Below are 13489 nucleotides of genomic sequence, written 5' to 3'. Positions count from 1 at the left end.
AGAGCAGCAGAATTCTAGAGGAGGAGAAAGCAAAGCACAGAACTCATGGCTTTTTCCCTGTGATTTTTTTTAGTCTTGCGGTTAATTTAATTTTTTTCTTTTTCATTTTTTGTTTTTTTTTCTCGCCTTCGGGTAAAATTTTTTTTTAACTGTTACCTTTTTCTTTTTTAATGATTTTTTACTAGTTTATCTAATATATATATTTTTTCTTTTTTATATTTTTCTTAGGTGTTTTCTTTTTTTTTTAATTCTTTATTTCTTTTTTTTTCTCTTTTTTCTTTTTTTTTTTTTCCTTTCTTCCTTTTTGAACCTCTTTTTATCCCCTTTCTCCCCCGTCACGATTTGGGATCTCTTCTAATTTGGTTAAAGCATACTTTCCTGGGGTTGTTGCCACCCTTTTAGTATTTTACTTGCCCCTTCATATACTCTTCTCAGGACAAAATGACAAGACGGAAAAATTCAACACAAAAAAAAGAACAAGAGGCAGTACCGAAGGCTAGGGACCTAATCAATACAGACATTGGTAATATGTCAGATCTAGACTTCAGAATGACAATTCTCAAGGTTCTAGCCGGGCTCGAAAAAGGCATGGAAGATATTAGAGAAACCCTCTCGAGAGATATAAAAGCCCTTTCTGGAGAAATAAAAGAACTAAAATCTAACCAAGTTGAAATCAAAAAAGCTATTAATGAGGTGCAATCAAAAATGGAGGCTCTCACTGCTAGGATAAATGAGGCAGAAGAAAGAATTAGTGATATAGAAGACCAAATGAAAGAGAATAAAGAAGCTGAGCAAAAGAGGGACAAACAGCTACTGGACCACGAGGGGAGAATTCGAGAGATAAGTGACACCATAAGACGAAACAACATTAGAATAATTGGGATTCCAGAAGAAGAAGAAAGAGAGAGGGGAGCAGAAGGTATACTAGAGAGAATTATTGGGGAGAATTTCCCCAATATGGCAAAGGGAACGAGCATCAAAATTCAGGAGGTTCAGAGAACGCCCCTCAAAATCAATAAGAATAGGCCCACACCCCGTCACCTAATAGTAAAATTTACAAGTCTCAGTGACAAAGAGAAAATCCTGAAAGCAGCCCGGGAAAAGAAGTCTGTAACATACAATGGTAAAAATATTAGATTGGCAGCTGACTTATCCACAGAGACCTGGCAGGCCAGAAAGAGCTGGCATGATATTTTCAGAGCACTAAATGAGAAAAACATGCAGCCCAGAATACTATATCCAGCTAGGCTATCATTGAAAATAGAAGGAGAGATTAAAAGCTTCCAGGACAAACAACAACTGAAAGAATTTGCAAACACCAAACCAGCTCTACAGGAAATCTTGAAAGGGGTCCTCTAAGCAAAGAGAGAGCCTACAAGTGGTAGATCAGAAAGGAACAGAGACCATATACAGTAACAGTCACCTTACAGGCAAAACAATGGCACTAAATTCCTATCTCTCAATAGTTACCTTGAATGTTAATGGGCTAAATGCCCCTGTCAAAAGACACAGGGTATCAGAATGGATAAAAAAACAAAATCCATCTATATGTTGCCTCCAAGAAACTCATTTTAAGCCCGAAGACACCTCCAGATTTAAAGTGAGGGGGTGGAAAACAATGTACCATGCTAATGGACATCAGAAGAAAGCAGGGGTGCCAATCCTTATATCAGATCAAATAGATTTTAAGCCAAAGACTATAATAAGAGATGAGGAAGGACACTATATCATACTCAAAGGATCTGTCCAACAAGAAGATCTAACAATTTTCAATATCTATGCCCCCAACATGGGAGCAGCCAACTATATAAACCAATTAATAACAAAATCAAAGAAACACATCAACAATCATACAATAATAGTAGGGGACTTTAACACTCCCCTCACTGAAATGGACAGATCATCCAAGCAAAAGATCAGCAAGGAAATAAAGGCCTTAAACGACACACTGGACCAGATGGACATCACAGATATACTCAGAACATTTCATCCCAAAGCAACAGAATACACATTCTTCTCTAGTGCACATGGAACATTCTCCAGAATAGATCACATCCTCGGTCCTAAATCAGGACTCAACCGGTATCAAAAGATTGGGATCATTCCCTGCATATTTTCAGACCACAATGCTCTAAAGCTAGAACTCAACCACAAAAAGAAGTTTGAAAAGAACCAAAATACATGGAGACTAAACAGCATCCTTCTAAAGAATGAATGGGTCAACCGGGAAATTAAAGAAGAATTGAAAAAAATCATGGAAACAAATGATAATGAAAATACAACGGTTCAAAATCTGTGGGACACAACAAAGGCAGTCCTGAGAGGAAAATATATAGCGGTACAAGCCTTTCTCAAGAAACAAGAAAGGTCTCAGGTACACAATCTAACCCTACACCTAAAGGAGCTGGAGAAAGAACAAGAAAAAAACCCTAAGCCTAGCAGGAGAAGAGAAATCATAAAGATCAGAGCAGAAATCAATGAAATAGAAACCAAAAAAACAATAGAACAAATCAACGAAAGTAGGAGCTGGTTCTTTGAAAGAATTAATAAAATTGATAAACCCCTGGCCCGACTTATCAAAAAGAAAAGAGAAAGGGCCCAAATAAATAAAATCATGAATGAAAGAGGAGAGATCACAACTAACACCAAATAAATACAAAGTATTATAAGAACATACTATGAGCAACTCTACAGCAATAAATTTGACAATCTGGAAGAAATGGATGCATTCCTAGAAACATATAAACTACCACAACTGAACCAGGAAGAAATAGAAAGCCTGAACAGACCCATAACCAGTAAGGAGATTGAAACAGTCATTAAAAATCTCCAAACAAACAAAAGCCCAGGGCCAGACGGCTTCCCGGGGGAATTCTACCAAACATTTAAAGAAGAACTAATTCCTATTCTCCTAAAACTGTTCCAAAAAATAGAAATGGAAGGAAAACTTCCAAACTCATTTTATGAGGCCAGCATCACCTTGATCCCAAAACCAGACAAGGATCCCACCAAAAAAGAGAGCTATAGACCAATATCCTTGATGAACACAGATGCGAAAATACTCAACAAAATACTAGCCAATAGGATTCAACAGTACATTAAAAAGATTATTCACCACGACCAAGTGGGATTTATTCCGGGGATGCAAGGTTGGTTCAACATCCGCAAATCAGTCAATGTGATACAACACATCAATAAAAGAAAGAACAAGAACCATATGATACTCTCAATAGATGCTGAAAAAGCATTTGACAAAGTACAACATCCCTTCCTGATCAAAACTCTTCAAAGTGTAGGGATAGAGGGCACATACCTCAATATCATCAAAGCCATCTATGAAAAACCCACCGCAAATATCATTCTCAATGGAGAAAAACTGAAAGCTTTTCCGCTAAGGTCAGGAACACGGCAGGGATGTCCATTATCACCACTGCTATTCAACATAGTACTAGAGGTCCTAGCCTCAGCAATCAGACAACAAAAGGAAATTAAAGGCATCCAAATCGGCAAAGAAGAAGTCAAATTATCACTCTTCGCAGATGATATGATACTATATGTGGAAAACCCAAAAGACTCCACTCCAAAACTGCTAGAACTTATACAGGAATTCAGTAAAGTGTCAGGATATAAAATCAATGCACAGAAATCAGTTGCATTTCTCTACACCAACAGCAAGACAGAAGAAAGGGAAATTAAGGAGTCAATCCCATTTACAATTGCACCCAAAACCATAAGATACCTAGGAATAAACCTAACCAAAGAGACACAGAATCTATACTCAGAAAACTATAAAGTACTCATGAAAGAAATTGAGGAAGACACAAAGAAATGGAAAAATGTTCCATGCTCCTGGATTGGAAGAATAAATATTGTGAAAATGTCTATGCTACCTAAAGCAATCTACACATTTAATGCAATTCCTATCAAAGTACCATCCATCTTTTTCAAAGAAATGGAACAAATAATTCTAAAATTTATATGGAACCAGAAAAGACCTCGAATAGCTAAAGGGATATTGAAAAAGAAAGCCAACGTTGGTGGCATCACAATCCCGGACTTCAAGCTCTATTACAAAGCTGTCATCATCAAGACAGCATGGTACTGGCACAAAAACAGACCCATAGATCAATGGAACAGAATAGAGAGCCCAGAAATAGACTCTCAACTCTATGGTCAACTAATCTTCGACAAAGCAGGAAAGAATGTCCAATGGAAAAAAGACAGCCTCTTCAATAAATGGTGCTGGGAAAATTGGACAGCCACATGCAGAAAAATGAAATTGGACCATTTCCTTACACCACACACGAAAATAGACTCAAAATGGATGAAGGACCTCAATGTGCGAAAGGAATCCATCAAAATCCTTGAGGAGAACACAGGCAGCAACCTCTTTGACCTCAGCCGCAGCAACATTTTCCTAGGAACAACACCAAAGGCAAGGGAAGCAAGGGCAAAAATGAACTATTGGGATTTCATCAAGATCAAAAGCTTTTGCACAGCAAAGGAAACAGTTCACAAAATCAAAAGACAACTGACAGAATGGGAGAAGAAATTTGCAAACGACATATCAGATAAAGGACTAGTATCCAGAATCTATAAAGAACTTAGCAAACTCAACACCCAAAGAACAATAATCCAATCAAGAAATGGGCAGAGGACATGAGCAGACATTTCTGCAAAGAAGACATCCGGATGGCCAACAGACACATGAAAAAGTGCTCCATATCACTCGGCATCAGGGAAATACAAGTCAAAACCACAATGCGATATCACCTCACACCAGTCAGAATGGCTAAAATCAACAAGTCAGGAAATGACAGATGCTGGCGAGGATGCGGAGAAAGGGGAACCCTCCTACACTGTTGGTGGGAATGCAAGCTGGTGCAACCTCTCTGGAAAACAGCATGGAGGTTCCTCAAAATGTTGAAAATAGAACTGCCCTATGACCCAGCAATTGCACTATTGGGCATTTACCCTAAAGATACAAACGTAGTGATCCAAAGGGGCACGTGTACTCGAATGTTTATAGCAGCAATGTCCACAATAGCCAAACTATGGAAAGAACCTAGATGTCCATCAACAGATGAATGGATCAAGAAGATGTGGTATATATACACAATGGAATACTATGCAGCCATCAAAAGAAATGAAATCTTGCCATTTGCAACAACATGGATGGAACTAGAGCGTATCATGCTTAGCGAAATAAGTCAGGCGGAGAAAGACAACTATCATATGATCTCCCTGATATGAGGAAGTGGTGTTGCAACATGGGGGCTCAAGTGGGTACGAGAAGAATAAATGAAAGAAGATGGGATTGGGAGGGAAACAAACCATAAGTGACTCTTAATCTCACAAAACAAACTGAGGGTTGCTGGGGGGAGGGGGTTTGGGAGAAGGGGGTGGTATTATGGACATTGGGGAGGGTATGTGCTTTGGTGAGTGCTGTGAAGTGTGTAAACCTGGTGATTCACAGACCTGTACCACTGGGGATAAAAATACATGTTTATAAAAAATAAAAAATTATATTAAAAAAAAAAAAGTTAAACAAACAAAATCATCCCTTGGACTTTCTAGCTCATCTCTTGTGATGCTTCCAAAGTTTGTAAGATTGCTTGGTTCTCAAATTTAGTACTAGGTTGACTCTTAACTATTAAAGTCCTGTTTGATGGAATTTTAAAATTTTCTGATAATTTTCTGCCATTGTCTTTTGTGGGGTAGATAGAAGCAATGAGACTTCTGCTAATTGTTTTGGCTATTTGGGATATCTCTAGCAAGAATTCTTTAGGCAACCTCAAACCTTCAGGATTAAACTATTTGAGAAAATGGCTAGGGCTCCACAAAACACTCTATATGCATTTAATACCTCGTTCTGCTCTTGTCAGGTTGAACTCTCCTTAAAAAGTCAGGGACCATTATAGAGGAAGAAGGAGGTATTAACTGTGGTTTTCATTTTTAAAAATGGACAACTGCAGCAAAATAACAGAAATGTCTATTTCTAGAATTTCAGTAAGATCTAAGTTCTATCTTACAGTATCCAAGGCAGAAGCCAGGAAAAGGGTGATGAAACATCTTTCTAGACAGACAGTATTTCCTTTAATTCTAGGCAAAGTCTGGTCTGGTTTTGCATGCATTTTAAAGATTGCTCAGCTATCAAAAAGAATGGAATCCTGCTGTTTGTGATGACGTGGATGGGTCTAGAGTGTATTAGACTAAGTGAAATAAGCAGTCAGAGAAAGACAAATACCATGTGATTTCACTCATGTGGAATTTAAGAAACAAAACAGATGAACACAGGGAAGAGAAAGAGAAATAAAATAAGAGGAAAACATAGAGGGAGGCTCATCATAAGACTCTTAACTATAGGGAAGAAACTGAGGGTTGCTGGAGGTGAAATGGGTGGGGCTATAGGCTAATATTGTTAGATAGGTGGTGGGCATTAAGGAGGGCACCTGTTATGACCAACTGATAAAGCACTAAATTCTACCTCTGAAATTAATAATACAGTGTATGTTAATTAAATTGAATTTAAATTTAAAAATTTTTAAAGAAAAAAGGAAAAAAGATCAAGCTAGATATTCAATTCACCTAATGTGAATTTTCACCAAAGACTGAGATGGAGTAAATTATTTACATAATAGAAAATGTGTCTGATTTTGTCATTGAGTTTTCACCATCAAAGAATTGCTTTTGATTATGATAGTCCTACTGTTCAAAGTAATTATGGAGCATCTCTGAAGGAAAGCAATGAAAAAGTGACCATAAGCAAAAGAAACACAAGAGAACTTTTATGTATCAGTAAAAGCAAATAAGAATAAAATTTTAGGGGCACCTGGGATAACTCAGAGTTTAAAGCCTCTGCCGTCGGCTCAGGTCATGATCCCAGAGTCCTGTGATCGAGCCCCGCATCAGACTCTCTGCTCAGCAGTAAGCCTGCTTCCTCCTCTCTCTCTCTCTGCCTGCCTCTCTGCCTACTTGTAATCTCTGTCTGTCAAATAAATAAATAAAATCTTAGGGAAAGAAAAGAATAAAATTTTATTTCCTCACAGGAAGTGGAAATAAATCTCTCATCTATGCATTACAAAAATGGAGGAAAGACATAATACATGAGTAGTTACTATCCTGACCTTGTATCCCACAAGAAGTCAGTAATAGAATCTTAAAGCAATTATATTTATGGTCACTTTCCCTGACAGAGAATTCATGGTCGACAGCTTTTTCCATCAGCACTTTGATTACATTATCCACCTGCCTTCCAGCTTCCTTTGTCCTGATAAAAGTTCATCTTTTAATCTTGTTGGGGTTCCCTTATATGTTCTTTTTCTCTTGCTGCTTTTGAGCTTTTTCTTTTTGTTTTGGTCCTTCAACACTTTGAGTATGATGTGTCTAGGTGAGTATTTTTCCTGCTTGGAGTTAAGCTTCTTGGATATGTTTTCCAAACAAAGTTTGGAGGTTTTGGTCGTGTTTTTCTTCACATTTTTTCCTGTCCCTTTTTTCTGGAGCTCTTTTCCTTTTCTTCTTTCTTTTTTCTTTTTGTTCTTCAGACAGAAGAATTCTATTGACTTATCTACCAAGCTGATAAAGAAGAAGGCTAGAAGGGCCTTACTGCATGAACTCATAGTTCATACTGTAGTAAACTTATATAATTAAGATGCTTGGGGTGCCTAGTGGCTCAGTTGGTTAAGCATCTGACTCTTGATTTCAGCTCAGGTCATGATCTCAGGGTTCTGAGATGGAGCCAAGCATGGGGATACCCACTCAACAGAGAACCTGCTTGGGGTTCTCTCTCCCTCTTTGCCCCTCCTGCTTGTGCTCTCTCTCTCTCTCAAATAAATAATAATCTTTTTTTAAAAAAGATACCTTACAGAGTTTCCTTTTATTTATTTTAATATGCCAGATAGTAACTTTATAGTTACAATGCAATTATATTTATTTACAGTTCTTTAAAAACACATAAAAATAATAATTGACTTGATTTTTTTCTTCCCTTTACAGTCCCATTATATTAGCACTGGTCCAGAGTTTAACCGTGTGCTTTTCAATTTTGGAGGTCGGAGTCCACTGATTTTATATTACCTTAAGATGCATGAGTTAGCTGGTATTTCCAAAGCCCCTAGACAAACCAAGATCAAACTTACTGAAATATCGCAAGAACCATATCCTTTTATAAGCTTTGCTTTAATGTTATCTATTTCTAAAATCTTCAAAACTACTAAATGTCACAATCAAGAAAAAAGTTTAATGCATTTTTTTAACCAATACTTTTTACTTAGTATTTAGTTATATTCAAAACTTTTGTAGCATGTTTAACCAAAGTATTTTCTCTTTTAGGTCTAAGGCTGTGACTTTGCATACAAGAAAAGTTTTAAAAAACATAAAACCTGGGAACTGGTATATGTCGCTCTTTAGTAAAAGACTGTTATTCTTCAGGGCTCAGTTTTAAGCATCAGACTGTAGATAATGGGCTTTTACCCTTCTCCAGAGGAAAGTTTCAAATGGGTTTTAGCTGGGTAATTCTTTGTTCCAATGATAATTTGTCAGAAAGGTTAATATGTAAAACACAATATAAATAAAATTGGAGCTCTTTCACTATGGCAGCAGTGAAGGGCCCAGAGTTCTGTACACTTGTACTCCCCTGCACCCTCCAGATAACCCATGCTGGCCCAGCCCTCACTGGGGCTGATGAACCCCACAGGGAACTAGTACCATGGTCTCCAAACTGGACACAGCTCTAGATATATATATATATGATATAGAATATGATATAGAATTTTATATATGTGTATGTATATATAATATGATATAGAATTATATATATTCTATTATATATATCTATATCTACTATATATAATATATAGATATTATCTATATATTCTATATATAGATAATATCTATATATCTATTCTATAGATATCTATATATCTATATCTATTATATCTATATCTATTATATCATATTATATATACATACACATATATAAAACTCTATAATTTTATAGAATTTTAATTCTAATTATACATATATAAAATTCTATATCAAAACTCTTATTTATATCTACTTCTATATATCTATTTCTATCTTTAAAAATAAAAAAACTTAAACTTTACTAATATGGTAAATGGGTACCTTCACTTAGCAGATATTTCAGTCTGCACTCTACTGTTTTGAAAGATAATAATGGTGTCTTTGCTCTTGTATTGTTTTCTGGGTATCACGTGTTGCTGTTTTTCTTTGGCTGAACAGATTAAGGTAACAGATTTGGGCAAGCAGACTAATAGATTACATCGTGTAGTTTAACTAAATTAATACTCACAAGTAGACCAATACCTTTAAAGGCCTCTTGGAAGGGGCGCCTGGGTGGCTCAGTGGGTTGAGGCCTCTGCCTTCAGCTCAGGTCATGGTCCCAGAGTCCTGGGATCAAGCCCCGCATTGGGCTCTCTGTGTGGCGGGGAGCCTGCTTCCTCCTCTCTCTCTCTGCCTGCTTCTCCACCTACTTGTGATTTCCGTCTGTCAAATGAATAAATAAAATCTTAAAAAATAAAAAAAATTTTTTTAAAAAGCCTCTTGGAAAAAAACTTTGGATTGATGATAATATTTATAATGCAGGAATAGATTTTTTTAAAAAAATAAGGAAAATGCCATAATGATTTCTCTCCTACTCGTTGAAGAAGATCCTTCTCAGCCATACTAAGAAATGAAATTAATGGGGTGCCTGGGTGGCTCATTCAGTTAAGTGTCAGACTCTTGATTTCAGCTCAAGGCATCTTGATTTCAGCTCAGGTCATGATCTCAAGGTCATGGGATCCCTGCGACAGGCTCTGCCATAGGTGTGGGACCCACTTAAGATTCTGTCCCTTTCCCTCTGCCCCTCTTGCCCCACCCCTTTCTCTCTCTTTCAAAAAAAAAAAAAAAAAAGAAAGAAAGAAAGAAATGTAATGAAATAAATGATGAGCCAATCAATTCTGCCAAGTTGTAGGCTAAAAAAACCCAAAAATTTTGAAAATGACTATTGGAAATGTGAATATACCTAATTATTATAAACAATGAATCTAGCACTGATATGTATATGTTATACTTTTCAAAATCAGCAAATAATTGTATAATGCCAGTTTAATTTGCAAGGCATTTATAAACCAACTATATAGATAACAAATCTCTACAATTTGAGGATAAAAGGTTTATGCCAGTAATTTAAATATTTTATTTTATCTCACTGTTTTTTTATTTTTAGACTGTATGTCTTTTATAATATTTATAATATATTAATACAGATTGATATTATATAATTCATAAATTTGTACTCATGTAGCTTTTACTCATGGGATAAATAATTAAAATCTGCTCTAACAGAATCTCAGGACTCTTCCTAGGACACTTCTTCCACCTTTTTTTAGTCAAGATAATCTCCAATGACTCACTGACTATATGTACATGGAATTAACTTAGATAGCTCTGAAACAAAAGGGGAAAGGCACACTTCTGAGATTCAGCTGCAAAAAGACTGACATCAGTCCTGTCTGAACTTCCTTACTCTCTCAGAGCCCTCTTGCCAACTATCACATTGTGAGCTGCTGTGTGGAAAAGCCCACATGGTAGGGAAATGAGGAAGGATGTAAGAAATTGAGACCTTTAGTCTAACAATCCATGAGGAAATAAATCTTGGTAATCAACAGGTAACTCAACAACGTTTCAGCAAAAGTCTGATGTAGATGAATCTCTTCAGTAAATTCAAATATTTTTTTTTAATTTTTTATTTTTTTTTATAAACATTGTAGTGTAAATTTCACTTGTTTTTCTCACCCAGTAGAGAATAAAGAATCGTTTACCTCTATATCTCTAACTTGGGAAAAAATATCTTAAATATGATATATGTTCAATAAATGTCTGGTGGGTGGGAATAATATGGTTTTATATAAAGATAAGGTCAAATTTCATTTTATTTTTTTAAATTGACATCATTAAAATTAAGAAAACTGGAGAACAGGAATAGGGGTAGAAATCTGGGAGTTACTGGTACAAAGTTCATCTTTATAGGCATCATATCAAAATGATGTTTTAAACAAATTTATTGAACAGTTACTGTGTACCACTCTTTTAAGTACTTTACATTTATTAATTCATTCCATTCTCATGTCAACTTCTCAGATATATTATTGTCTCTATTTTAAATAAGTAAACTGAGGCACAAGAAACTTATGGCATTTGGAGTCTATCCTTGGTGATCTGGTTTCACAGCCAATACACTTGCACTCTGGCACTTAATTGTTTACACAGGAGAACTGTGTAACTCTGGAAGAAGATAAAGTATATTCGAGTTTTCTAAAGATAATCATAACTGTGGTTTAGGGCAAGGGTGATGAGAGGCAGAGAAGTCAACAGAAGACAAAAGTGAAAGGATGTCATGATAATGTTCCTTATATTTGAGAATAGTTTTATTTGAAATTTCTACTGTTGATTCGGCATTAAACAACTTTAGAAGTTTTTCTCCAGACATGTAAGATTGCATGACCATGTACATTCTATTTCCAAATCCTTTTATTTATTTACCGAGAGATTTTTCACATCTACTTTTTTTTGGAGAGTGAATATTCTTAATCCATTGATAAAACAAGCAAATAGAAAATCAATAAGGCTATAGGAAATTCAAGTAGCACTATTAACCAAGTTGACTTGATTGACATTTATAAGAACATACTACCTAACAGAATAATATTCTTAATCTTAAGAAACATTATTTTTTTATGTTCAGTTAGCCGGCATATAATACATCATTAGTTTTTTATGTAGTGTTCAGCAATTAGTTGCACATAACACCCATCACTCATCACAACACATGCCCACCTTAATTCCCATCACCCTGTTACCTCATCCCCCTACGCACCCCCCCCTTCCTCTGTAACCCTCTGTTTGTTTCCCGGGAGTCCAGAGTCTCTCATGGTTTGTCTCCCTCTTTGTCTTCCCATTCAGTTTTCCCTTCCTCCCCTGTGGCCCTCCGCACTATTGCTTACATTCCGCATCTGAGCGAAACTATATGGTCGTTGTCTATCTCTGCTCGACTTATTTCAGTTAGCCTAATCCCCTCCAGTCCATCCATGTCGATTCAAATGGTGGGTATTCAGCCATCAGAAAGGATGAGTACCCACCATTTGCCTCTGATATACTTTCTTAAGTTCAGATACAGAGCAATATCATATTAGATCTATGTAATTTTTAAATCAGAGTCTTATGAAACAGCTACATTTAAAAACAAATTTAACACTGTAGGTAGTATTTGTTTTAATTTGGAGTGACTTGCCAAAGTCATAAGAGGGAAGATCACTTTATTGTCCATGTTTTGGAATTCATATGTAAATACTGAGAGCCTGGAGATGTTTGAGGAAAGGAGGTGGAAGGGAACAAATGTCATTGTACTTCACAGGGATGCTCATGATTCTGACAGGATTTTTAATGTACAACCATAAGGCAAATAATAAACTTTTTTGTTAATGTATATTAAACAATTATTAGCAGAAAATTTGAATATTTTTATGAATAATCTTTGAATATTTTTAAAAATTGATAAATTATGAGCAAAATGGCAAAAATTTTACTTCCTGGACCTCAGAACTGAATGTGTAATATGTCTTTAAACTGTGTAGAATCATGTGCAAAATCTATTTGGAGCTCTTACTTTTCCCTTCTCACATCATATGTGTTTTTATAAATCACATCGTCCTCTAAATGCATTGAGAGTAGACTAATAAAAAAAATACCTGGAAGTCTTATATTTTTTTCCATGTGAAACACAAATTATTTTTTACAAGATAAAGAAAACTGAGAAACACAGTGTTGGTGTAGTTTGTACTTTGCGTGGTGTAGTTGGTGTAGTTTGTGTCTCATTCCATTAAATGGAATCTCCATCGGCTGTATCTATGCGTGGGTCCTGTTTAAAAAAAAAGGTCAATAGATTGTATCTGTATTTCTAACATGAATTTAGAAGTTCACATTTCGTTGCAGTTCAGAAAAAAGAATTCTGAACTCAGCGCAGTATCATAAAGAGTACATTGTGTTACTATAAAGACGTGCTCCTCCCATCACATATGACAAACTTATTAACATGTAAAACGGGGCCTTGGGTGGATTGTTAAACTCTGTTATTGAAAATAATGTGAGATATTGCAAGACTTAAACCATCATAAAAATAAAAGGTATACAAAGCATCATCTGTTGTTAATTATCTGAGATGTGGTAGAAGCAAGTAGTCAACAGTGGAAAAAAAGAAAAGGAAGAAATCCTGATATTCATGAAAGGTCATCAGCTCTGTATAACACTCTGTCTTCACACAGTAAGAGTCCAGTGGGAAACTCTTTAGAGCCATGTGCAACTTCTTTTCACTGTTATTTATAAAAATACTTCCAGTAATCTTTGTCATATGTGCATACATAAAGTTTTTCCTCAATGATATGTGAATAACAACTTGTCAGTTGTTACTAAAAATTAGTATCAAATA

At 35.8% G+C, this 13489-nt stretch overlaps 1 protein-coding gene across 1 annotated transcript in view; it reads left to right on the top strand.

The window, feature by feature from the left end:
- The window catches only part of FAM227B (family with sequence similarity 227 member B), a 199432-nt gene that overhangs the window by 160328 nt on the left and 25615 nt on the right, over nt 1-13489 (top strand). Inside the window, exon 11 of the mRNA XM_059181502.1 lies at nt 7996-8157. Coding sequence (XP_059037485.1) covers nt 7996-8157 — 162 coding nt within the window. The remainder of the gene's footprint in view (nt 1-7995; nt 8158-13489) is intronic.

The sequence above is a fragment of the Mustela lutreola genome, chromosome 7 (genome assembly GCF_030435805.1).
Source record: "Mustela lutreola isolate mMusLut2 chromosome 7, mMusLut2.pri, whole genome shotgun sequence".
Lineage (NCBI taxonomy): Eukaryota > Metazoa > Chordata > Mammalia > Carnivora > Mustelidae > Mustela > Mustela lutreola.
The sequence above is the reverse complement of the archived record's forward strand: the minus strand, read 5'-3'. Positions and strand labels throughout refer to the sequence as shown.